The following is a 27,918-nucleotide window of genomic DNA, read 5'->3' as shown; positions in this document are numbered from 1 at the left end:
TCCTCCCCACAGGTAACTGCAGCTAACAGTTTGACAAGCAGCTTGCTAGACCTCATGGATATGAAGGTATCACACTGTTTTTTGGCTCTGCAATTTGTTTGTTATTTTCATTTGGTGGTAAATCATTGGCATCTTTTTTTAGGTCGGTACATACAGATCTAACCTTGTCTTTTTTCTAATAGCTATATAATTGCCGTAGTATATGTGAGAGGAAGAAAAGGTATGCTAAAAATAACCACTTTGCACTGCCTTCTGTGGCATGGGGAGTGAGAGTGTTGACTGGACCATCTTGGGGGCTTGGGGCGGGGCGAGTGTTGGGGAAGGAGTTATGGAGAGCTGAGTTGCTCTTATAATAGAGGGGAGGAACTTGGAGCCTCTGAGGCTGTCTGGGAGGAGAAATGAAAAGGGGAGGGAGATGCAGGAAGTCAGAGGTTGCTAACAAGATGGTGTATGAGTGCCCTGCACAGTGAACCCTCCACACATCGCTCTCATCTTTAGCCAGCTTACTAAATGCATGACTGAATATATTCCTCATGTCTTGAGTGTTTCTGTGGAATGACATCTCAAGGATGCTATTACTGGGTCAAAAAGTAGAATTTCTCTATGGTTCTTGTGACATTGTTAAACTTATCAAAAGGGCTGTAAGTTATTTTGCTACTTACAATGTTTCCCTGTGTGGGAAGATTGAAAGGAATCCCAGTTTAGGGAGTGCATTTCTAGAATCTGACAGCAGAGTCTGACAGGTCAGCACATATGTATGGATGCCCTACCATGTGCTATGTTCTGATGCTGAGGAGACCAAGTTGGCTCAGGTATCTGCCTCAACTCTGAGCCCTATGGAGCTGACGTGCTTGAGGGCAGGACATGCACGCAGAGAGTGGCTGTGAATACAAGGAAAGCCACAGGCCAGAAGCAGCAAATGTTTGCCACCCATGCCTCCCTGCCCATATCCACACTTCTGTCCACTGATTGATCTTGGAACTCCTCCTTGCTGAGCCCAGATGTCTCTTCAGAATCCTTCTCAACACAGTGCTCCAGGCAGACACTACCAACCAATCAGAATTAGACTGAATGGAACATATTTGCCTTCTCCTCTATAGGCTCAACCTGAAATGGGATTCTAAACTTTCGCCTTTTCAAAACATATGTTAGATTATATACAACTAATGAACGGCAAGTATTTGCACCAGGGGATGCCCTGCAATGGTGTGAAGATGGGTGAGCAGAGCTCAGAGGGAAGCAGGTCCCCTGCCACCAACTTCCTGAAGGCTGGCCTTGGTCCCAGCTGGTGAGCCCATAAGCTCATATCTGATACCCCAGCCACTTGGGGAAGCAGTGGTGGCCAGCTGATAGTGGCTGGGAAATACTCAGGAAGTGACTGGGGCAGGTCTTCTGGGCCTGTTGATCCCTTATCTGGTAGGAAGTCAGGGCCTGGAATCAGAAGAGAAATGAGGAAGGCATGTTTTGTCCAGGGCTGTTAAAAGCCTTTCATAACCCTTGGACTTCAACCAGACACAGTAGGGGCAGAGAGCCCCAAATAAAAACCAGTGTGGCTCTCTAAGCCTGCCATTGGGTGAACTGCTTTACACGAGATTTTCCCCATTTGTCTCCTTTGCCCAAAGGGAGTTATTTCTCCAGTAGTTACACAGAAAGCCCCACCAAAGTCAGACCCACGGGAATCAGCTTCAGAGACCAGTGACTGCTGACCTGGGGCCGCATCTTCTCTGAGGGGCTCCTGTGGTCTCTCCCCACCTTCTGGCCTTGAATTTCAGCCTCTTTGGTCTCTGTGGGTCCCAGATCCTGCACTTCTGCCCCATCTTGTCCTTATTTCTCTCCAGGCTCAATTCCAAGTAACTGCCCAGCTGTTTCCTGCCTACATGGATTTCTCATTGGCATCTCTTAGTGCCCAGTGCCACTCACCCTGGAGAACCATGACCAAGCCTGTCAGGTCCACGAGTACTGACTCACCCCTCACCCTCTTGCCAAATCCTGTTAACTGGGCCTCACCTCTCAGCCCTTGCTGGCCTCTCGGCCTCCCTGGTCCGTGCATGGCCATCTTGGCCATCTGGGAACTGCCAAGTGTTGTGTACCCTGAGTGGCATGCTGGGAAGCCCATTGTGTTCATAACAGTGAATTGAGCATGTCCTCCCAGGAAGTAGAATGACCAGGCGTAGACCCCGTGAGCCCGGTTGCCATGATAGCATTATGCATAAGGACATCCCTTCTGTCCGAGGCAGTGATGGGTGGTGCGTAAAAGAACAGGGATTTCAGAGTCAGGCAGCAGAGTTCAAATCTTGGCTCCACAACTTAATACTGTGGGCAAGTGTCTTAACATTTCATAGTCATAGAGTCCTCGTTTGGAAAATGAGGCTAAATAAAAGCACTTGATTCATGGGTTGTTGTAGGACCAACTGGAATAAGTGATCATGATTTACAGTGAGAATTTTTTAACGGGAAGAGTATTAGTTTGTAGGGATGTCATAACAAAGTAGCACAAATGGAGTGGATTAAACAACAGAAGTATTTTGTCTCGCAACTCTAGAGGCTGGAAGTCTGAATCAAGATGTCTGCGGGGTTGGTTCTGTCTGAGGGATGTTTGGGAAGGATTTGTTCCAGGCCTCTCTCCTTGGCTTGTAGAAGGCCATCTTCTCCTGTGTCTCTTCACATAGTGCTCTCCATGTGTGTGTCTGTCCAAATTCCCTTTTTATAAGGACGCCAGTCATTGGATTAGGCCCACCCTAGGGACCTCACCTTAACTAATTACATCGGCAATGATCCTTTTTTCCAATATGGTCACATTCAGAGGTATTGGGGGTTAAAACTTCAAAATATGAATTTTTGGGTGACACAATTCAACCCATAGTAGTAAACTATCATTATTTTTCAGGAGCTCTTATAAAGCCCTAATAGTTGATGGGATTTTAGTGGAATTAAACCATTCAACCTTCGACGTGAACTGCGTTCTACTGAGATACCTGTTGTATCAGTCACACACTGGAAGTGGCAGGTCTGTGGGGCCCCACAAGCTCCGGAGTTCATGTGTAGGAGCTAATATTACAAAGTCATTGTTTTTTCCCCTTTTCTCTAAGCAGCAGTGGCAGTGAGGTGGGGTGGTAATGTTGGTAGTGGTGGACTCACGAGGGTCAGACAGGCTGTGCTTGAGCCTGGTGTCCCTGTTGGATCCCTAGGGTTCAAGATCAGATCCTGACTCTGTTCGCCTCCTTTCCCTCCCACCTCCACCCCAAGTCACCAGCAGGAAGCTTCAGGCCTCATGGCAAACTCCAACATCGCTGGGAATTCATTCCCTGAGGAGTGGAGGGGCTGACAGCTCCCCACCTTCCCTGTTCTGTGGGAAACCTGGGTACCTATGGAGGCAGGAGTATAAGTAGCACCCAGAGGCTGACAACTGGGTCTTCTTTATGTGGTACCAAAGGAAGTGGGAAAGCTGAAAGTTAGAGGGACCTCGGTATGTGCAGGTTGAACAGAAGACCTTTCATAACCTCTATAAATTCTGTACACCCCAATCCATCTTGGTGCTGTTCACTGGAGCCCAGTGTCATGGCTGGCTGTCCCTGCACCCCCCTCCAAGGAGAGTCGTATTCAGAAAGGCTCTGCCCTGAGAGGGAGGCACGAGCGTAGGTGCTTAAGTTTGGGATGCCCACTTCCGGCATTAAGGTCACAGCATCTTAACGCCCAGGTGACCTGAGTTTAGACGGTTGTTGTGTCTGCTTCTCACCAGGTAAAGGCTCTGTCTTTGAACACAGGGCTGGATTTGTGTGGCTGGAGACAGCTGTGAGCCCTGGGATGTGGCCAAGCCTGGGGACACTGTGGCTTTCTCCCCAGCTTCATCCTTGAGGGAGTGCTGGCTTGATGAGAACACAGACTCTATTCTTTCTTTCTTCTGTTAACTACCCCAGAATTCCTTTTCTCTTTTTCTTAAATTGAAATATAGTGTATAGTCAATTTATAATGTTGTGTTAATTTCTGGTGTACAGCATAGTGATTCAGTTATACATATATATGTATTCTTTTTCATATTCTTTTTCATTATAGGCCATTACAGGTATTGAATATAGTTCCCTGTGCTATACAGTAGGACCTTGTTGTTTATCTATTTTATATATAGTAGTTAGTATCTGCAAATCCCAAACTCCCAATTTATCCCTCCCCACCCCCTTCCCACCTTGGTAACGATAAGTTTGTTTTGTATGTCTGTGAATCTGTCTCTGTTTTGTAAATAAGTTCATTTTGTCCTTTTTAAAAAAAATCCACATGTAAGTGATATCATAGGTTATTTTTCTTTTTCTTTCTGGCTTATTTCACTTAGTATGATGATCTCCAGGTCTACCCATGTTGCTGCAAATGACATTATTTTATTCTTTTTTATGGTTGAATTGTATTCCATTGTATATGTCTGTCACAACTTCTTTATCCAGTCATCTGTCTATGGACATTTAGGTTTCTTCCATGTCTTGGCTATTGTAAATAGTGCTGCTGTGAACATTGGGATGTGTATATCTTTTCAAATTAGAGTTTCTTCTGGATATACATTCAGGAGTGGGACTGCTGAATCGTAGGGTAAGTCTATTTTCAGTTTTTTAGGGAATCTCCACACTGTTTTCCATAATTCCCTTTCTAGTTTCATCTTTGAGATCAGCTCTGATTCAGCAGATATTTATTGAATATACACGCCATGCTAGCAATTTAATACATGACACTGCCCTCAAGGAATTTAAATTCAAATAAAGGTTTCACTGAAGCAAAGGCAGAGAGTGACGAGGATGGCTATTTAGATGATGGCAAGTACTAAGAAGCAGAGAGAAATGAGAAGTTGCTTCCAGGTGGGACGGCTTCATGGAGGAGGTGGTGTTTGTCTTGAGTTGTGAAGAATGGCTCAACTTTCGATGAGTACAGAGAGGGAGGAGGGCTTCAGAGGGGAAAGAACAGACTGTGAAAAGATAGGAAAGTTGGAACCTGCAGAGCATTCTCGGAGAGCGCGTATTTAGGTCTCACCTGAGCACGAGGCTGGGGATTTGTGTGGGACTAGAAAGGGAAATGAAATGAGAAGGGCAGCTTGTGCCTGGATTGGGTTTGCCATTGAGGGATTTGGAGTTTATCCTGTCAGCCATGAGGACGACATTGAAGAGGTTCAGGCCAGCTCGACAGCCCGATCCTGATTGTGCCTGGAGAAGACTGATGGGGTCGCCTCCCGTGCAGTGGGTTCATGTGGCAGGGGTTGGGGGCGGGGCTGGCAAACTGGAGGCTGCTGCCTCTTTCTGTCTCCAGGAGAGAGATGGGGTGTGACCTCAGCTAGCTGGAAGGGTCAGGAGTCAGAGTGGATGAATGATGACTTAGAGCAAGAATGGGATTGCTGGATCATAGGATAAGTCTATTTTCAGGAGGGCAAGAGGGCTGGAGACAGGATTACCTGCTTCCTCCCCACAGCGCACCCAGCTGGGTAGGTGCTAGAGATGGTGACCCAATGGCAGGTGCGCATAGTGTATTCTGACTGGCGCGCGTGGTGACCAAGCAGTAAGCAGCAGTTATTTCATTGTCCCTCAACAGCATGGGTCCAAAGTAAGTTGGCGATGCCTCTCTAGTAGTGACAGGAAAGCCTAAGTTGGCAACAGCTGGAATTTCAGATAAGTAGCCAGGAGCTCTGTTATGGCTCCTGCCTAGTTGTGCGTTTTGACTGCACTTTCTTCATTCTGCTCTGTACTCAGGCCCCTTGGTCAGCTCAGCAAATGCCTGGACTAGCTTGTCTTCCAGGTTTGCCCTTATTCAAGGTGCTTGAGTCCAAGATTCACGAATTCCATCCTCTGGGATGATCCCTGTAACCACAGCTTTTCCCTGAAAGCCTCCCAGCTTTTCTAAAACCACAGGCTTCAGTTGTAAGAAGTATATGAAAGTACCAGCTGGTCCTGTGCCCTTTGGGCATCTTTTCATATGTCTGTTGGCCATTTGTATGTCTTCTTTGGAAAAATGTCTATTTACTTCCTCTGCCCGTTTTTCAATCAGGTTATTTTTTTGTTTGATGTGGAGTTGTATGAGTTCCCTTCTGTAGATAGTTGTAATTTTGGTGTGCTTATGGGAGGAGGTGTCTTGGCCACTTAGCAATCTTCTGCAAGTAATGGCATAGACTAATTTTTGAGAGAGGTTATAGGCATTTGGGGGAGTCCAAAACTTCTATTTCACATGAACTTATTGGAGTCTTTTTTTTTTTTTTTGGCTTTTCACTAGTTAGGGCAGTGGTTCTCAAATTTCAGTGGGAATTTCTTAGAAAGCTTGCTAGAAATGACAGAATTCCCAGCTCTACCACCCCCAACTGGGCTAGAATCCAGGAACCTAAATTTAAAGCATGCATAGTAGGTGATCACATGTTGAGATACACAACTTTGGGAGAAGGCTTTCAAATGTAAGCCTGCCTTGATAGAGTAATTAGGGAGGATGCACAATTTCAATTTCATATAATTCTATTTTTTGTTTATACAGAGGATTTAGTTGAATACAAAACCAAGTGCCATACAATTTTTAGGTCATCAGGAGACTTTCCCTTTAAGTACATTCACAAATCAGAAAAGAAATCTGTCTTGCCAAAGTGTTTTCTTAGTTTTTGGTTCAGAGCTTACGGTCACCCTCTAAGGGCAAACTTTAGCATGCTGTTTGTTCAGATGAAATGGTAATTGCTGACTCTCCAAGTGCCAAGTGTGGGACTGCTTAAGGCCTTGAACAGCCTGGGCCTGGAACAGAAAGACTCTGGCACTTGGAGTGTTTTCAGCATTTTACAATTCCTGAGTTGTTCTTGGCTGAATAGGTTTGCTTCCTCTAGAAATGGGGACCTTTCCTTGTGAATGGGGACACGCTGGCCTTGTGCTCGCTGTGCACTTGCTGCAGGGTTTGCTTCTGGGGCTCTGCTCCTCCTACCCCTATTCTAGCAAAGCTGGAAGCTCCCAGTGTAGGATAGGCGGCAGAGAGTTGTAGCCAGAGATGGACTCTAGGTAGGGAGGTGGCCATTCTTAGCAGAGGAGGGAGGGGCATGAGACCCAGGACACTCCAGGGCAACCTTGACCTTTAGAGCTATGCTCAGGCAGGTTTAAGTTTCCACTTTCAAGATGACAGAGAGTGGAGATCCTTCTATGGAGATCCTTCTCTGGAGAGGCTCCTGGCACTACAGTAGCAGAGGGAATGTCTAAGAGGAAGACAGGCAAAGACATGAAAAAGGAAATGGAGTCAAATTAGAAGAGGAAAGGGGACTAAAGAGATGAGGATCAGACCAAGGGCATCAGAGGGAGGCAAGCAAATGTTGTGGTTTAGAGAGAAAATCCTGGACTTAGAGATGTTTGGGTTTGAATCAGAACTCTGCCACCTGCTAGATCTGTGTCTTTGAAAAGGATACTTCACCTTTCTAAGTCTTTGTTTCTGTAAAAAGGGGTAGTATTTCTACCTACTTGTAAATTCTTGTGTGGACTAAAGTAATTCGTATGAAGTGCTTAACAGAGTTTATCTGGCATCTGGTTACCAATGATTGACTGTTTACTGTTACAATGATAGGCCATCTTCTTGATTTTGCATATAATTTGTATGAACTGCCTTCCCAACTTGGAGTACAACTTAAATCATTTTCCTTAAAATTTCTGTGTACCCACATGCCTGTCTTTTAGCAGGAAGTCCAGTGTCTTCCACTTGAGGTACATCCTCCCTCGCCTTTCCTAATAACTTCAGAGGTTTCCTCAGTCCAAAGGGAAGTCCTGCAGCCAAATGCCAGGCAGAGAGAGAACTCTAAGAGTCTCATTGGTCCAACGGTGATGTTGCTGCCACTCTTCTGTAGCCATCATCTGGTGTCATAGTTGAAAACAGGTCTCATGTAGTTGTGGGTCATTGCCATGATAATGCCCTCATTAGTCTAGAGCTCTCTGTGGTAGATTGTTCCTCCTGGGCCCTCCTTGTGAAAAGATTGTATTTCTCACTCCACTGCTGTCTAGCTTGGCCCTGTGACTTGCTTTGGCCAATGTGATGGAAATAACATGTGCTGCTTCTGATTAGAACCTTGAAGAGCCATCACTATATGTCTTTTATTTTCTGCCACAAAAATGGCAATGTGGGATTGCTCCTTCAGTTTGAGTCTTGGAGTGAAGGGTTCACGGAGCAGAGCTATACCCAAACCACAGCCAGCATGTAACACGACTAAGACATACACCTTTACTGTTGTAAGCCACTGAGATTTTGGAGGGTTTTTTTTGTTACTGTAGCATAACCTCTAGCTGACTGATATACCCTCTTGGGTGACAGGAGTGTCTCATATTTAGGTCCTAAAGTTAAAGCGCTTTTAATTCATTCGACTCAGGCGTTAGACCCAAAGCACAGCGCAATGTCAGGGTGGCTTGGTTGAGAAAGACTTGCAGCCTCAGCTGTGGGCTCCACCAAAGCCATGCCTCCTCCGTGAACACTTGACTCTTATCACGAGCTGGATCAGCAGCCCAGACCCCTAGGGTGTGTTCCCCTCTGGGGCCCTTGATATACCTTTCTGTTCACAGATTCCAGCTGAGGACTTCCCAGTACGTCAGTGAGATTGTAATAATGCTTCTGCAAAAGGAAAGGGTTAGGGGTCAATGCCCCTGCCTCCTATGCAGATTACCAAAGTAGACATAGCACAGATGTTTGGGAGAAGTGGTCTTTGTCAGGCTACAGGAGTTTCTGTTACATCTCTTTCCTGTGTACGAGTGTTTATTTGCTTTATATTTGTTAGGAGAGTTCACCCAGTTGATTTTTCCCCCATGGTAGGTATAATCTACCCCAATGTGGTTTGCTATTGCCGCTTCTAACCATAGTAAAGATTATAGGTTGTTTTTTTTTTTTTTTTTCCCATTAGCAGTCCCTCTGTTACATGTAGGTGTTACATGGAAGTCTCAAAGAGAGGGTCTGGGGGCAGAGTGAAGTGGTAAATGAGTCACAGTGAGGCGGCATCATTTGTTCTACCCCACTCCCCCTTTTCCTCTTCTAAAAACTCCAAAAAATAAGATTAAACTCTGAAAGTTCAAAGAGTTATTCTAATACGAAATGGAAGGAGACATCACTCTGGCTTTTATATCAACACATCTGGAGAAGGTATGTGAAAGGCCCAAGATCAGCAGTGGCTCTTTTAAGCAGGAAGGTGGAGGGTAGACTTAGCAGAGCTCAGGGAGAGCAGCTCTTAATACAGGAGTGGAGTCCTTTCAGTCACTGGGGTCTCGTCTCCCTCTGCCAGAGGGTGTAAGCAACAGAATGGCATTTTAGAAGTGTCTCTCTGGCTGCTAACAGGGACTGAAATGGATTGGACAAAGGCAAGAGGAAAGACAAAGAGACTTATTAGGAGGAAGTAGAAAAGATACATGTTTATTGAACAAATGAATGAATGAATGAATGAACGTATATTAAGCTGTGGATTTTAAGCTGTGGCTTTGAGTCCCTGCTCTGGCCCAAGGCCACTCTCTGCAGTTGCATCATGTCCCCTGAGGACCGTGGTGGGTCTTCAGACTTCTGGAAGAGTAAAACCCTTCCCTTACTGCTCTCCTCCACTGACTCTACAGATCCCCACTCTCTCCCTTCCTGGCAGGTCCCTTTGGCTGTAGTCCCTGAGATCCTATACTGTTTTTCTGTGAGCAAATTGGTGTTTTTAGAGCTGGATCACAAGCTGGTGTTAAGGCTGGTTCTCTGTGTTGGCACACTCCCCTTCTACACCTCTCGTAGTTCTGAGCTGTGTCTTGCTTAATAGCAGACACTACATTTTCTCAGAACCTTTCTGGTTCACATCACATTTCTAGCCCCCCCCCCCACAATCCCCAGCCATATCCCCTACATCCACATTTAAATCACAAGCAGGTTTCTGTGGGCCATGGAAGGACAACATCCATGCAGAGCCAAGGTGGTTGCCCAAAACTGAGTCTTCTAGGGGGTGACTTCTCTGTGCAGGCCCTTACTGCTCTTAGGGAACCCATCACCCAGGTGCCCTGCCCTCAGGGTCCTGCCTTGTAGCTTTCCACTCCCGAATGCTTTCAACATTCAGAAAAACAAAAATAAAAAACTGACAGCATTCCCACCGAGCAAAGATGAGGGTGGTCCCTAGCACCCCTCAAAATGAGCTTTCGGAGAATCCCAAACAGGCTAAGATGCTTTAAGAAGATGTCTTTTGCTTTTAATCCAGAAGAAGGAAGGATGATCGAAAAGAAAGGCTCAGATCCAAAGTGAATTCTTTTGTCTAGTACATGATTTATTTTAAATGTGAAAGTTCAAGGTTACAAAAACAAATGGACTGGATGGGGCATTTGTGGATTCTGAAGCATAGACATTTCTCCAAGTTTGGAGGATGTGCTCAGATATTTGTGCAATTTTTGTCATTGTTGAAATAAAAGAGCTACTAAGCCTGAGGAACATTGCACCCAGAATGATGTGAAAAATAAATAAATGATGGCACAGGGCTCAGAATCTCAAGGCTGAGAAGGAGAGTAAATGTGGCCCTAGTTGGTATTATCCTCATGTGGCCTTGGGACACCTGGTTGAAAAGCCTTTCTGATATATCACACCAGAAGTTGGATGGATCTACTGACTGAATGAAATAAATTGGGCAGGTAAATTGCTGTCAAGAAGATTGACCTATACAAGTGTTCTTCCTGCTTTTCTTCTATTTTTACCTGTCTGATTTTGTTAAAATTTCTTTTTATGAACTTGACTTTAGATTGCATTGACTTCATTAGGCAGCCAGCTTTGAGAAAGGGATTTCCTGGGGATGAAAGTTGAATTCTTATTCAGCAGCTGGATTGAAGGAAAGAGCCTGGGCCTTGAAGTGTTCAGGTCCATCTCTTCCAAGGAACAGCTGTGTGATCTCAGAGAAGGAGTTTCATTTCACTCCCTTAACTGGAAAATGCAGACAGAGCATTTTGGGGGAATACATTTTGAGAATAAGTGATGGGTATAAATTGCCGTGTATAGTACCTGGTACAAAGTAAGTCTTGTAAGATATAATATAACTTATGATGGAAAAGAATCACTCTGCCTCCTCTGTGGGGCAAAAGAGCAATCAGGAGGCAGTTGCACTGATGATATGACAAGAAATCATGGAGGCCTAGACCAGAGTCATAGTGGTAAAAAAGTAGTAAGAAACAGTCTGACTCTGGATGTATTTTGAAGATAGAGCTAATGGGATTTTCTGCTGGATTCCCTGTGGGGTGTGTGAGGAGCAGGAAGGGGCCTTGTGAATGAGTCATGTTTTGTGCTTAAGCAGCTTGAAGGATGGACTTGCCATTTACTGAGATGGAGACAACTGAGGGCAAAGCATATCCTGGGGGCTGGAATGGGTTAAGTTGGAGCTGTCACCCAAGAGCAGGTGTCGAGTTGGCAGTTGGGTATAGGACTCTGGAGTTGTGTGGAGAAGTCCAGACTGGACAAAAACATTTGAGAGTCTTCAGAGATTTTTAGATAGATGGTATTTAAAATCATGAGCTCAAATAAGGTCCTCTTGGAAGTGAGAGCAGATAGAAAAGAATCTAGGTCTGAGAGCAGCCCAGAGTTCCATATCCAGGAGATGAAGAAGAACGAATGCATCCTCCTCCTCCTCCTCTTGCTCGTTCTTGTATTTCTGTGAAAGGGGTTTGTTCTCTTTAATTCAGTTAGCCTTCATTTGAGCAAAACTGCTTGCAAAAACTTCTTTGGGGTTCACTCTTCAAAAATGATATATGCTCTTTGCAACTTCAGTTTTTAAAAAGGAAAAACACCCAACTCTGAAACTCGTACTGCAAGCATCAGACCAGCAAGTCAGTGTATCTGGAGTTGAAGTTCCTCTTAGGATTAGTGAAATTAAGCTTTTGTTAGCATTAATTTAATGATGGAATTCAACTTTCAAACCTCAAAAATCCTTTTATGTGTACATCTCTTTCCCTTTAAAAAAAAAACAAAACTGAAAACCAAAACAAAAAATCCCACAAAAACCTATGTGAAGCCAGAAGGGAGAATCTGAAAAAGGTCTGACTCTTCCTTTGGTGAGATGAACAATCTGTTGTGTCATTGCACCAGCACAGAAATCCTGTGTTTGAAGAACAGACTGAGACTACAGTGTTACTCAGGATAGTTTAGAGGAGGGCAAGGTATTGATAGCTCAATTTTTGTGATAAAGATCTGGGAGTCTCAGTGGACCACGGGAATTTCTATGAGCCAAGAATGACTTGGTTGTTTTAAGAGTCAACACAATTGTAGGTTGAATTCAAAGAGGTCCTAGCCTTCTACCAAACATACAAAGAAGAACTCCTTCTCACACTCTTCCAGAAGATTGAAAAGAAGGGAATACTCCCCAATTCATTCTATGAAGCCACCATCACCCTGATATCAAAACCAGGCAAAGACACCACCAAAAAAGAGAATTACAGACCAATATCACTGATGAACATAGATGCAAAAATCCTTACCAAAATATTAGCAAATAGAATCCAACAGCACATAAAAAAGATTATACATCATGATCAAGTGGGGTTCATCCCAGGGACACAAGGGTGGTTCAGCACATGCAAATCAATCAATGTAATACATCACATCAACAAGAGAAAGGACAAAAACCACATGATCATCTCAATAGATGCAGAAAAAGCATTTGATAAAATTCAGCACCTATTTATGATAAAAAACTCTCACCAAAGTGGGTATAGAGGGAACGTATCTCAACATAATAAAAGCTATATATGACAAACCTACAGCCAGCATAGTACTCAATGGTGAAAAACTCAAAAGCTTCCCACTAAAATCTGGAACAAGACAAGAATGCCCACTATCACCACTCCTATTCAACATAGTCCTGGAAGTCCTAGCCACAGCAATCAGGCAAGAGAGAGAAATAAAAGGGATCTAAATTGGAAAAGAAGAGGTAAAAGTGTCACTATAAGCAGATGACATGGTACTATATATAGAAAACCCTAAAAGGTCCACACAAAAACTACTAGAAATAATCGAAGAATTCAGCAAGGTAGCAGGTTACAAGATTAACGTTCAAAAATGAGTTTCATTTCTTTACACTAACGATGAATCAACAGAAAAAGAAAGTAAAGAAACAATCTCCTTTAAAATAGTACCCAAAATGATAAAGTACCTAGGAATAAATCTAACCAAGGAGGTGAAAGACTTATACATGGAAAACTATAAAACACTGATTAAGGAAATTAAAGAAGACTTAAAAAAATGGAAAGATATCCCATGCTCCTGGATTGGAAGAATCAGTATTGTTAAAATGGTCACACTGCCCAAGGCAGTCTACAGATTTAGTGCAATCCCTATCAAATTACCCAGGACATATTTCACAGAACTAGAACAAATCATAGTAAAATTTATATGGAACCACAAAAGACCTAGAATTGCCAAAGCATTACTGAAGAAAAAGAAAGAGGCTGGAAGAATAACTCTCCCAGACTTCAGACAATCCTACAGAGTTACAGTCATCAAGACAGGATGGTACTGGTCCAAAAACAGACATATAGACCAATGGAACAGAATAGAGAGCCCAGACATGAACCCACAAACTTTCGGTCAACTCATCTTCAACACAGGAGGCAAGAATATACAAGGAATAAAGACAGTCTCTTCAGCAAATGGTATTGGGAAAACTGGACAGCAGCATGTCAATCAATGAAGCTAGAACACTCCCTTACACCATACACAAAAATCAACTCAAAATGGATCAAAGACTTAAACATAAGACAAGATACAATAAACCTCCTAGAAGAAAACCATTATCTGACGTACACCTCAAAAATGTTCTCCTAGGGCAGTCTACCCAAGCAATAGAAATAAAAGCAAGAATAAACAAATGGGACCTAATGAAACTTACAAACTTCTGCACACCAAAGGAAACCATCAGTAAAACAAAACGACAGCCTACAGAATGGGAGAAGATTTTTGCAAATGAAACCGACAAAGGCTTGATCTCCAGAATATATAAACAGCTCATATGACTTAATAAGAAAAAAACAAACAACCCAATCCAAAAATGGGCAGAAGACCTAAACAAGCAATTCTCCAAAGAAGAAATACAAATGATCAATAGGCACATGAAAAAATGCTCAGTATCACTAATTATCAGAGAAATGCAAATCAAAACTACAATGAGGTATCACCTCACACCAATCAGAATGGCCATCATTCAAAAGTCCACAAATGACAAATGCTGGAAAGGCTGTGGAGAAAAGGGAACCCTCCTACACTGCTGATGGGAATGCAATTTGGTGCAGCCACTGTGGAAAACAGTATGGAGATTCCTCAAAAGACTAGAAATAGACTTACCATATGACCCAGGAATCCCACTCCTGGGCATATATCCCGAAGGAACCCTACTTCAAAAAGACACCTGCACCCTAATGTTCATAGCAGCACTATTTACAATAGCCAAGACATGGAAACAACCTAAATGTCCATCGACAGATGACTGGATAAAGAAGAGATGGTATATTTATACAATGGAATACTATTCAGCCATAAATACCTACAACATAATGCTATTTGCAGCAACATGGATGCTCCTGGAGAATGCCATTCTAAGTGAAGTAAGCCAAAAAGAGAAAGAAAAGTACCATATGAGATTGCTCATATGTAGAATCTAAAAAAAAAAAGAAAACATAAATACAAAACAGAAACAGACTCATAGACATAGAATACAAACTCTTGGTTGCCAAGTCGGGGGCGGGGTGGGAAGGGATAGACTGGAAGTTCAAAATTTGTAGATACTGACAGGCATATGTAGAATAGATAAACAAGATTATATGGTATAGCACAGGGAAATATATACAAGATCTTGTGGTAGCTCACAGCAAAAAAATGTGATAATGAATATATGTATGTTCATGTATAACTGAAAAATTGTGCTCTACACTGGAATTAAACACAATATTGTAAAATGACTATAACTCAATAAAAAATGTTTAAAAAAAACCCAAAAAACAAAAATAAAGAGGTCCTGGCCATAGGAAATCAGAATCCCCTGAATAAAGAGGCTGCTGGTTGGCTGACAACAGTATCTGAGGTTGCTGGCCTCTGTAAAGGGCCAGTGTATTTAACACATGACCACAGCTATGACTCTTAGACCAGAGGGTACCTGCACCCAACGTAGCTAATGACTTAGGAGACTTGTCTTAAACAGACAAGCTAGGCCAGTCAGATGGCTTTGAAAATCTGAAACAAAACACTTGTCAAGTGATTGGGGGAGGAGAAAGCTGGAGCTGAGAGGCCATGTGAGCCACAGCAAGGTAAGTGTCTAGAAAAAGCAGGAGTAGAGAGAGGAGATGGAGGAGGGAGCAGATGCACAGAGAGAAGGAGGGAGAAGAAGAGGGAGGTAGGGGAGGGAGACAGAGACAGACAGAGAGGATTATGTGGCCCTCAGGAGACATCAAGACAGATGGCGTAGAGGCCTCAGGTCCTGATAGCTCTCTGTTCCTTTGAGGTCTGGGTCTGCTGCTTCTTCTGTCCCTAGGTTCTGTGGGAGTTCAGTTATCATTGGCAAAACCCCCTTTATACTTGAGCCAGCCACAGTGGGTTTCTGTTCTTTGCAACTTAAGGAGTCCTACACTTTCCCCCTCCATTTTGGCCATTAAGTTTTGCTACCCCTAGTTCTTCTCACCTGTCAGTCCAGTCTGGAATTCCTTCTTCCTCCCCTGATTTCCCTGTTCTACTCAGCACTTGAGGCCCAGCTGAAGTTCTTTCCTTTCCCATGGAGCCTTTCCTGACCAACCTAGACCCCAGAGATCTCTCTTCCTTGAGTCTCTATTGCTTTTCTAGATTTCCCTGCTCTGCCATCTTCTCATGGGCAGTCTGGGTAGTGGTCTCCTTGGAGGCAGAACCCAAATCTCATTTCATCCCCTACATGACCTGACCTCTGCTTGGAGCTGAGAAGCACCCAGCAGGCAAGTATCATCCATTGGCTTATTCACTGAGCTCCTCGGCTGGCTGTGCCTGGGCCTCTGCTCTTTCTTGGGAGGGACGTGGTGCCCAGCAGACTGGTACTCCCTAGGCTCCTCCTCCTACTAACTCATCTCTCTACCCACAAATCAGCTTACATATCCCCTCAAAGACCTAGACCCTGTCTACCTACACCCTGTCACTAGCTCTTTTATTCTCAGATTAATTCAGCCAGCATTTTTGGAATATAAAACATGTATCAGTTATTAAATTAGGCACTGGGCCCATTGTACAAGGAGGTGATATGGGTGATGGTTTGTGGTGCTGATTTTGGAATTTGACTGAATTAAAGTCTGAGCTTGCTTTCTGACAGCTGATAACCTTGGTCAATTTACTTAACATTCCCAAGCCTCAGTTTCCTTATCTTTAGAATGGGCTGATGTTGAGTGCCTAGTAATAGAGTGCCTACTGAGGATATGGAGAAAAGGGAACCATTTGTATACTATTGCTGGGAATGGAAATTGGTATAGCCACTGTGCAAAACAGTATGGAGGTTCCTCAAAAAACTAAAATAGAACTACCATATGATCCAGCAATTCCACTCCTGGGTATATCTCTGAAGAAAATGAAAACACTAATTCAAAAAGATACATGCACTTCAGTATTCATAGCAGCACTGTTTACAATAGCCAAGACGTGGAGGCAACCCAAGTGCCCACCAACAAATGAATGAATAAAAAAGATGTGGTATATATACACAATGGAATATTACTCAGCCATAACAAAGAATGACATTTTGCCATTTGAAACAACATGGGTGGACTTGGAGGGTATTATGCTAAGTGAAATAGACAGAGGAAGACAAATACTGTATGTTACCATGTATATGTGGATTATAAAAAGTAAAACAAATGAACTAATATAACAAAACAGAAACAGACTCACAGATATAGAGGACAAACTAGTGGCTACCAGTGGGAAATGGGACAGGGAGAGGGCAAGATAGAAGTAGGGGACTAAGAGGTATGAACTACTATGTATATAATAAATAAGCTATAAGGATACATTGTACAGCACAGGGAATATAGCTAATATTTTGTAATAACTTTAAATGGAGAATAATCTATAAAAATATTGAATCACAATGTTTTACACCTGAAACTAATGTAACATTGTAAATCAACTATACTTCAGTAAAATAGAGTGCGTACCTCATAGGGCTTTAGTGAGGACTGAATGCAGTTATCTGTGTGAGAAGCTTAGCACAGTGCCTGGCCCATAAAAGATACTCCACGCATCACTGTTTTCATTGCTATTATTACCAGTATAGAGATGCATTGCCTAGGACCCCTGTCTTTGAGGACCCCACAATTAGGTAAGGGAGGCAGAAAATTCCCAACACCAAGTGACAGGTGTCTAATATCGAGTTTCTCTTAGGGGTGCTCCAGCATTCCCATAGGCTATGAATGGGATACAGTAAGGCTGAGATACTGATTCACTCAGCTCTTTGGGTGTATTGGTGGGGTCTGGGGCCACCAAAATCTCCAAATGATCACTGGCAGCCATGAAAAACTTTGTTCATTTACCCCTGTGTGCAGGTATGTCAGCCATGGAAAGCTCTTCTGTGATGGATGTCTGTGAGCACAGGGTGCAGGGGAGCCCAGAGGAGGGGATAGATTCATCCAGGCTTCTCCAAAGAGCAGTACTGCCTTCTCTGAAATCCTCCCCAGTCCTCTCCCCCTTTATGGGACATCTAAGGTCACCCTGGTATCATAGTCCATTCTTGCCCACATCCTCCTTCCCTTTCCCATACACTCATGTCAGCACGGGGTTGCTGAGTGCATGATGAATTGAGACTCATGGCCATCACATCCAAGACCTCACCAAAACCCATAACTAACCCTGAAAATTGGCTTCTTTTTTTATTTTTAAGATTTTATTATTTTTTTTAATTGAAGTATAGTCAGTTACAATGTGTCGATTTCTGGTGTACAGCACAATGTCTCAGTCATGCATATATATGCATATATTTGTTTTCATATTCTTTTTCATTAAAGTTTATTACAAGATAGTGAATATAGTTCCCTGTGCTATACAGAAGAAACTTGTTTTTTATCTATTTTTATATATAGTGGTTAACATTTGCATATCTCAAACTCCTAAATTTATCCCTTCCCACCCTCTTTCCCTAGTAACCATAAGATTGTTTACTGTGTCTGCGAGTCTGTTTCTTTCATGGATGAGTTCATTAGTGTCCTCTTTTTTCTTTTTTCTTTTTTTTTAGATTCCACATATGAGTGATATCATATGGTATTTTTCTTTCTCTTTCTGACTTACTTAGAATGACAATCTCCAGGTCCATCCATGTTGCTGTAAATGGCATTATTTTATTCTTTTTTTTAAACTGCTGAGTAGTATTCCATTATATAAATATACCACAACTCTTTTATTCAGTCATCTGTTGATTCACATTTAATTTGCTTCCATGTCTTGGCTGTTGTAAATAGTGCTGCTATGAACATTGGGGTGCATGTATCTTTGTGAATTAGAGTTCCCTCTGGATATATGCCCAGGACTGGGATTGCTGGATCATATGGTAACTCTAATTTTAGTTTTTTGAGGAATCTCCATCCTGTTTTCCATAATGGCTGCACCAAACTACATTCCCACCAGCAGTGTAAGAGGTTCCCTTCTCTCTACACCCTCTCCAGTATTTATCGTTTGTGGACTTTTGAATGATGGCATTTCTGACTGGTGTGAGGTGATACCTCATTGTAGTTTTGATTTGTATTTCTCTGATAAATAGTGATATTGAGCATATTTATTAATTTTCTTAATGCTAGAATGCATAGAAAGCATTTTGAAAATTGCTAATCCATATGTCTATGAAAAAGAAGTCTACTCAATAATTGTTTACAGTTCTTTTTTCCCTTTAGCTTAAAAAAGGCATTTAGTCTAAATACTGTGTACAAAAGTTACTTGAAGTGGTTCCTTCCCAGCCCCTCTGTCCACAGACTTTTAATAATCCCTTCGACTCCATATCTCAATTCTGTCCTTGTTTCACCTGGCTTTTGAGGTCCAGAGCCTCTCAGGGGCACCAAAGCAGCCAAGCCCCCTTCTCTCGGGGTCGTCCAGGGTCCGAGCCTCGTTAGACAGGCTCCTCCATCCTCTTGCCAGTTCCAGAAATGTGTACACTCAAGCCTCTCCTATCCTCTCTGGGGATAAGGATTTATAAGGAGTCCTTTGCTGTCATTTTAATGGGATCCTGGAAGGGAGAGGAGACACCTTATGTTCCTAGTCTGCTGTCTTGAACTTGCCACCCAGAGACTCTAGAGTCACAAAAACATGGGTTTATAGATTGTGAGGCACTGGCAGTCCCCTTGACTCCTCCAGGTCCCAAATTCCTCATGTAGGACTTGTGGGTGAGAAGCCCTACAGCACATGGATTTGGTGAGGACTGACTAGACCTTATATGTAAAGTATTGGATATAGTACCTGCTACCATGTTCAGTAAAAGACACCTGCCATTGTCACCTTCATTGACACCTGGATGCCATTCTTGCCGAATTGGCCACTTATCTATTTGCTTACTCATCCAGGGCCACCTAAGAGCTGGGCTTCGCACAGAGTCCCAAAGCATAAATCAGGCAGGGAGGCCAATGATCCCAGTGCGGTCGTCCCAGCAGCCAGTCCCTGAGCTGGCAGTCTTCTTGGCAAGCTGCTGCTTCTCCCGGCTCGTCCTCCCTTGGCCCCAGGATGTGCTTTTGGCCTGGGACTTACAGCTTCTACCCTGGTCTTGAGTCAGAGGGCCTGTGGGGAGAGCCTCTCCAAGCCTTATGCCAGTGCGCCTCTGCAGGCCCTTGGCTTTGATGCTGTGAACGCACGATTGTCTCTGATGGAAATGAGTGATGAGCTGGAGATTTTGGTAGAGCGAGGCCAAATCCCTGTGTGGCTCCAGGAACGAGGATAAATATAGACCGAGTAATTGCTTATGGTCTTTTAAGGATTAAAAGTCAGCTTTCAGGCAAGCTGTGAAGCTCCATGACCAGGACAGTGAGGGACACAGTGCCTTTTTTAGAGCCGTGGTCAGCACCCCTTGTTCACTACTGGATCCTGGGTCTCCAAAGCTTAAGTGAGGGGCCACCTTCACTAGTCTACACCCCATAAGGGCAGGATGGGTCTGAAGTGGCCCTGCCACACCCCATCACCCAGCCCTGGTCTGGCACACTAAAGTTGCTCGATAAACATCTTAAATGAATATATGAGCTGTGAGAAGGCATATATATTTTTTTCTTTATTGAAGTATAGTTACAATGTTGTATTAGTTTCTGGTATATTTTTCATTATAGGTTGTTACAAGATATTACATGTAGTTCCCTGTGCTATATAGTAGGACCTAGTTTGTCTATTTTATATATAGTAGTTGGTTTCTACTAATCCCAAACTCCTAATTTATCCTTCCCTCTCCTTTCCCCTTTGGTAACCATAAGTTTGTTTTCTATGTCTGTGAGTCCCTTTCTGTTTTGTAAATAAGTTCATCGGTATCATTTTTTTAGATTCCACATGTAACTGATATCATATGGTATTTGTCTCTTTCTGTCTGACTTAGAGAAGGCAATATCTTAAAAATAACCTTTAGAATAAAATCTGTAGTCTAGTTAACAATAACATGCCAATGCCCACTTCGTGGTTTTCATGTCATACATCAGCCATGTAAGACATCACCACTGGGGGAAGCTGGATGAAGGGTACAAGAGACTCCATGTACTATTTTTGCAACTTCCTGCATGTCTGTAATTATGCCAAAATAAAAAGTAAAAACCAAAAATAACCTTTAGTCAGGCTCGTGTCAGTACTCTTTGACACTTAGAGGGGCGGAACTGGAAGAGGAATTGATTAAATTCCTGTTCACAGCAATGCTGTTGTGTCATTATTATTTTTTGAATGTAAACACATGACTTATTCATATGATCCAAAACTTTAAATGTATAAATGAGGTACGCTGTGGATACTCTTTGCCTCAGCCACTTAGATTCCCTCCTTATAGGCACCTAATGTTAATGTTATTTGTTTCTTGTGCTAATTTTAGTGAGATTGTGTGCACACACACATATGTACTTGTGTGTATGTATGACTTTAAGTATATTTGTATGTGTGTATGTATCCATACTGTTCTGTTGTCTTACTTTTTGCACTTAATCGTGTGATTGTGAAAGCTTTTCATATCACTACACAAAGATCTCATCTTTTGTTGTGACTCTACTCATCATCTTTTATGGCCCCCAATTGGTGGACATTTATATTATTTCCAGTCCTTTTGCTTTTATAGACAAAGCACAATGAATCATGGTGTTCATCTATCATTTCCCAAGTGTGGGAGTATGTTTGTAGAATAAATTCCTTGACGTGGAATTGGGTCAAAGGATATAAGCCTTGTAATTTTGATCATACTAAACTGTCTTCTGTAGAGCCTGCTCCATTTCACACTCCAACCAGTAATGTGTTTTATGAAACGCTAGTGTTAATGCAGTGATTTAAAAAGTATTTGGTGACCCCTTTGTGAGTCTGGAGGAAAGCTGTGGGCCTGTGCTCAAGAAAAACAGAAATCACACCATGTTTTGCACACAATTTCAGTTGGCTCTGAGACCCCTGAAGGCTCTCCATGAACCTTAGTTTAAGAAACCCTGATGGGAGGGGAGGAAGTATGGTACAGGGGAAAGAGCTTTAGGGCCAGTCTACCTAAGTTCTCCTCTTAGTTCTGCCACTTATTGGCTGTGGAGCATCAGATAAGTCTTCTACATCTTCAAGTCTCAGTTTCCTTTTTGAAAGAATGGTAAAAATAATTCTATTTCATAGGGCACTTTAATGTGGAGCATCTAATACAGTGGTTGGGAGACAGTAGGTGCTCAACATATAATTGCTATACAGACATGCAAACCCTCCTCACATGCACACAAAGCCTTCAGTTTCATTTCAGCCAAAGTTTCTAGTTACCTCTGCAGTAATTGCTGCTGGAGTCACAAAGTCAGTCTTAGAAGCATCATTCGCTAAAGTGGGGTCCTTGGAGCAACTGTAAGAATCACCTACCGGCCCTAATTAACATATAGGTTCCTGGGTCCTACTTGTAGATCCATGGAATTAGAATTTCTGAAAGAGAGGTACAGAGAGCTTCATACTTGGGAATTCTAATGCACAGTGAAGCTAGAGAAACTGTGCAGAAGAGTTTGGTAAATGCCTTTCAGCCTTATAACTACAGTTCTAGTAGTTACCACTACGTGGCTTTGCCAGTGGGAGCCTGTTTCCAGCAGACAGATAGGTGTTGACACCTGAGAGAAAGCATGACCTGTACCCAGGAGAGTCTCCTCTGGGTACATCTATAAAAGCACAGTTATTTATGGTTGTAACAGACAGCATGCACTGCAGTCTCAGCAGGAATCTCTCTCAGAATAAGCAGGGAGGAGAGATAGTTCAGGACTGGGTGCCCATGGAAGTGGCGGCATGGAGGCCCAGTGGGCCAGGTTCAGTGGAGAAAGCTTGCCGTGGCTGGGGTGACTGACTCATGACCAGGAGCTGGGGATAAGGACTGTGTACAGCCAGGCATCTGTCACAAGGAGGGCTGGAGGCCACAAGCCTTGAAGCACAAATCCCTGGAGCTCTCAGCATGACTGGTGAATGCTTCCTGAGGTAGCAAGAGATGACCCAGGGCTAGAGTTGCCAGATTTAGCAAATAAAAATACAGGATGAGCAGTTAAATTAGAATTTCAGATTAAAAAAAATTTTTTTTAAGTATAAGTATGTCCCATGTAATATTTGGGACATACTTATTACTAAAAAAGATATGTGTTGTTTTTCTGAAATTCAGATTTAAGTGAATGTCCTGTATTTTATCTGGCAACCCTACCCAGCACTTCTCTGAGCTTCTTCTGCAGAAGAGGGCTAGAGCCCCTGTGTGACTGGCCCAGAGCCCACAGCTCCATGATCTTTCTCTAGATGGACACTGCATCCAAGGTGGGTGAGGAGCGAGTTGGGCAGGGTGTGGACTTCCAGGAGAGAGGCAGCCCTTCCTCACCTGTGTCTGGGCAGGGGCAGGAAACTAATTGTGCCTATCAGGAGGTAGGAGATGCTGGCACAGTGCTAAACCCTACAATCTTATCTTGTTGAAGCCTCCTGCAACCCTAGGAATTAGGCTGGTGTTATCACTAAGATTCCCACTTTCGAGATGAGACAGGCTCCACGAGGTTTACCACCATAGGCTGTTGAGTGGAGGAGCAGAGATTGAAGCCCTTGGGGCTGGGGCCAGGTCTGGGATTAGCAGAATCTTCCAGGCCCTTCTCTCTGCTAATCCCAAGGGTTTAAGGTAGGAACAGCCCTGCCTCCGAATCCCTGGGACAGGAAATGTTCCCAGTTTTCCTGGCACAGGGCCAGGGTCTTGTCCAGGCTCACATGCCTGCTGGAGATTCCAGGCTGGGAGACAGATCTGCCAAGTTCCCTTGGTCCCAGTCTGGCCCGGACAGTGGCCGGCAGCATGAGCTGCCCAGGGGCATGGGCATTGCCCTCCGCTGTGCGGGTGCCCATGGGAGGGGCCCAGGGCGAGCTGCTGCCTTGCAGGCCTGGCCGGTGCTGAGCCCCCGGCCGCCTGGCCAGCTTCCCTGCCGTTAGCCCCCTGAACCGGGCCAGAGGGGTCCCTGAGGAGCTCTGGACGCTAAGTCCCAGCCCCTCTCGGAGGAGGCGGGCAGCAAGTCTCGGCAGCCAGAGGCTTCTGAGCTCCCAGCTCCGGAGCCAGATGTAACATTGACCTTAAATGGTAAAAGCTCCCCAGAGTGAAGAGAGGCTGGCCAGAGGAGGAAAAGGGAATAACTCAGTTTTAGGTAAGTCGTCGCTATCTCCAAGAATAACCTGCCTCTTCAGCCGGGAGCAAGGGAACCCTTTTCCTCCTTAAAGGTACAGGGTGCTGGGATGGGGGCGCCTGACTTTAACTTTCCAGGGGAGTTGGCTTGGTTGGGTGGCATTTCAGCCGAGTATCTTTATTGTTGCTGTCATCATTTTAAAATAAGAAGTGAATCTGACCTGTCCTAACTTAACTAAATTGTGCTCTTTTTGCTTGCTGTTGGAAAGCATGCATGAATTAGAGTGAAAATGCGGATTCTGACTGGGGATCTCTACCCCAGATTTCCTGTGGGCCCCTTTGGAGCAACAGTGGGCCCCCAGATTACATAAGCCCTCCAGGCAGGGTTTCCCCCAGCCGCCTGTTACCCCTTCCCCAGCCTTGCTCTCTGCTTACTTGTGCCTCTCTCTGCCCCCAACCCCCACCCTGTGCTGCCCTCTGTCCACTTTTGACTTTGTGCTGGCCCAGCCCTGGCTCTCTCCTTGACCTGCCCTTGTTTCTGTCCCTAAACCTTCTGTTGTGTGCTCTGGTCGCCGTCACTGTTTTTATCCCTGTCCCCATAACTCTTGTCTCCAGTTTTGCCCCACCCTGTGCCCTTTCCCTGCTCCTTCCAGGGGTTGTGTGTGCCCAGTCTGTGCTCTGAGAGTCTGCTCATCTCCAGGAGCTATTTCCAGAATGAGCAGCACTCAGGCTGCATTTCTCCAAAGGAAAGGCCAGTGGGAGCCGAGGCCAGAAAGGGGTCCAGCTGTCCTGCTTCCTTCTGCCCAGTCAACGGTTGTAAAAGCCCAGAGATGCTCTTCAGTTTGAATAAACAGAGTAGGGGGACCTGAGGCCTCTGGCCTGCATTCCTGTCTCCCAGAGCTCAACAGCTGCTGTTTTGACACTTACTCTTCAGGTTGCTCTTTGAGGGTCTCGGGGAAAATAAAGCAGCCCACGGGCTGGTCTGAGCTGGGTCTCATGCAGGAAAAAGGAGGCAGTTTCCCAGGACTGTTCGGCTGGCAGCACTAGGGAGTCAGAGTCAAGAGGGTTTCTCTTGTTCCCACCAGGGGGCAATGACATGCTGGTGAGACAGGTGGAGTTAACTCCCCCCAGCCTCATGCCACCACTCTGATGGGGAGGAAACTCAGGTTAAGTGACTTGCCTAAGGTCAGACCACTAAGAAAGAGCAGAACTAGCAGAGCTAGGAGTCAAACCCAAGTCTGTGTAAGTCTAACTGCAGTGCTCCTGCCCCTGAACACAGCTGTGAGGGTGAGGGTACACTCCTGCCTTCAGTAGTGTCTTGTGATTTTTGACCTAATGGACAATACAGTTGTCATTGTCATGCTTGGTCCATGATTCAGAAGGGTGTGTGTGTGTGTGTGTTTGGCTATTTGTATTCATAGCTGATAGACCTTCCTCTATACTTGGTAGTAAGTGGGATGTTCCTGTATTCCCTCTAAGATCGTCTGGGAGGTATAATCATGTGCTCATTGCTACAACATGATCAATGATCCCTGTAAACATGTTTTCTAGAAGAAAAAAAAGCAAACATTGCCATTATTACTGTACAGGGAACACTGTTCTAAGCACTTCCCGTGCAGTAATTCAAACTTTACAACTCTGCAAAGCTGGGGTTCCCATGACTACTCTCATCTCTAGGTGGGACGTTTTAGCACAAGAAGTCATACAGCTGGTGACAGGTGGTGCTGGCAGCCTGTCTCTGGAGGCTGTGCTCTTAACCACTGTGCTCTGTCCATCTACAGTTGGTGCCATTTCTGAGAGAGCGGTGGGGGAAGCACTGACTCTTCCAACGCTGCATCTGAGGCTCTCCACACATGATTTGGTGTGCTCTTTTCAGCCACGCTAAGAGGGATGTGTCTTTAATTCGATTTTACAGGAGGGTGCTAGGACTAGGGAATGTGACACAACTTGTCCAAGGTCACCCAGCCACCAGGTGACAAAGCAGGGGACTTAGTATCTTGGATGAGGATAGTTAAGGCCATGTAATGCCTTCTACTTGAAGCTAACTCCCAGGGGCACCAGGGGACTTGTAATGTCAGGGTGAGGGGTTCCATGAGTCTCTGTGAGAGGAAAGCTAGATTCCTTGCCTGATGGGCAGAACCACACATAAAGGGTCCTCAGCTTCCCAAACAGTTCCTGCCTCTTTCCTGTAAGTCTTGGTAATAGGGGTGGATGGATGCACCCACGCCTCCAGCAGGACTGAGCCCTGTGAGGGCAGAGACCCTGTCTCATTCCCCACTGTGTGTCCTGCACCCAGAGTGATGCTGGGAGTGTACTAAGTGCTCAGGATCAGTTGGTTTTTTCTTATGAAGAAATGAACCTAATACTCAAAATGCATGTTCTGGTTAATCAGGGCCCTGGGTTTATTCTGTGTGTGTGCCTGATGAGCAGATTCTTCTCATCTGTCTTGAGAGGATGCAAGGTGGGAATCTCAAGTTGTCCACTTCCTCCCCAGCCTCTATCTCTCCTGGGTAGTGCCAGGGAGGCTCTGGGCTGCCCCTTGGCCGTCCCCTCTGTGCTTGGCAGTCAGCAGAGGGACTGTTTGATGACTGAGGAGGAACGGAGGCCCAGATGGATGGGGAGGAGAGATCCAGGAGTCCCCAGACTCTGCTCCTGCTCCTTGGGGAGCTCTTTGAGTTAGTGAACTAGCTCTCTTATAAATGTGAAAAGGAGGAGAGAAAATTCAATGAATTGTGTTCCTACCTTGTGCCAGGGTCTGTACTAGAACTGTTATGTAATTTCATCCTTGTGATCGAGATGAGGACGTTGTGACTGAGGTAAAGTAAGGCACATGGTTGATACGTGGTAAGTGGGGATTCCTGCTCAGGCCACCTTGATCTAAGGTGGGCACTTCCAGTGTTAGATGCCACCCTGCCTCTAGTTAGTAACAGGTCTCAGGGCAGTTATGAGTGTCACAGCCCACATGACAGGGAAGTCAAGGGGATTGCATTTGTCCATGGACCTTGGAGGCCCGGCTCTGAGTTCAAGGGACAGCCCAGGGCAACCTCACTAGATGGGATGCAACATGAGTCCGTGACCTTGGACAGGCCCTGCCTTCTCTGTGAGGGCCTTCGCCAGGGGAGAAGGAAAGCAGGAGACAGTCAGCCAGACAGAAAACCTCTCTGCTAGTCGGCCCTGGGTGTAAAAAGGAGTCAGGGAAGGCTAGGCTTAATCAGCTCTGGTTACTTTCTTCCCTGTACTTTTGAAATTAAGAATTCTTTTTCAAAGTTTTTTCCTGGTAATGAAAGTAATATATATTCCTTGCCAAATTTCCTTGGAAAATATAGAATTAAGTATAAAAAGAAATTCAGAAATAAATATAAAGAAATAAAACATCTCCCTGGAATCCTATCACTCAGAGATAAATATTGTTTTTTAATGTTTTTTTAACATTTTTTATTGATTTATAATCATTTTACAATGTTGTGTCAAATTCCAGTGTTCAGCACAATTTTTCAGTCATTCATGGACATATACACACTCATTGTCACATTTTTTTCTCTGTGAGTGATCATAACATTTTGTGTATATTTCCCTGTGCTATACAGTGTAATCTTGTTTATCTATTCTACAATTTTAAAATCCCAGTCTATCCCTTCCCACCCTCCACCCTAAATATTGTTAATATTATGGTGTGTTTCTTTCTCTATATTTCTTTATATTTTATAAAACTAAAGTCTTACCATATGTGGTTTTATAGTCTGCTTTAAAAATTTTTTTTTAGATTTTATTCTTTTAGAGCAGTTTTAGGTTCACCACAAAATTGAGAGAAAGGTACCACAGAGATTTCCCATATCGCCACACCTACACAATGGGCTTATGATTTCGGGGTGAGGGCTTCTGCGAGTCTCTGTGCGAGGAAGCTAGATTCCTTGCTCAATGGGCTTGATTCTCCCCCAATATAACAGAGTGGTATATTTGCTACAACTGATGAACCTACATCACGGCATCATAATCACCCAAAGTCCATGGTTTACCTTAGGGTTTACTCTTGGTGTTGTACAGTCTGTGGATTTGGACAACTTGTATGATAACACATATCCACCATTATAGTGTCATACAGAGTGTTTTCACTGCCCTAAAAATCCTCTGTGTTCCACCTATTCATCCTTCCCCCGCAACCCCAACCC

At 44.2% G+C, this 27,918-nt stretch overlaps 1 protein-coding gene across 14 annotated transcripts in view; it reads left to right on the top strand.

The window, feature by feature from the left end:
* Positions 1-27,918, top strand: part of IRAG1 (inositol 1,4,5-triphosphate receptor associated 1) — a 174,193-nt gene that overhangs the window by 10,003 nt on the left and 136,272 nt on the right. For 5 of the 14 annotated variants that reach the window (XM_072969495.1, XM_072969494.1, XM_031681205.2 and 2 more), the window contains exon 1: positions 23,418-23,771. The exons of 7 other annotated variants lie outside the window; for them this stretch is intronic. In XM_072969495.1, coding sequence (XP_072825596.1) covers positions 23,705-23,771 — 67 coding nt within the window. In that variant the 5' untranslated portion in view covers positions 23,418-23,704. Of the gene's footprint in view, positions 1-23,417; positions 23,845-27,918 lie in introns of those variants that run through there. 2 more of the 14 variants (XM_072969496.1, XM_031681204.2) reach the window with 2 other exon arrangements.

Source organism: Vicugna pacos, chromosome 10 (assembly GCF_048564905.1).
Source record: "Vicugna pacos chromosome 10, VicPac4, whole genome shotgun sequence".
NCBI classification, from domain to species: domain Eukaryota; kingdom Metazoa; phylum Chordata; class Mammalia; order Artiodactyla; family Camelidae; genus Vicugna; species Vicugna pacos.
This window is presented reverse-complemented; position numbering and strand designations above follow the sequence as displayed.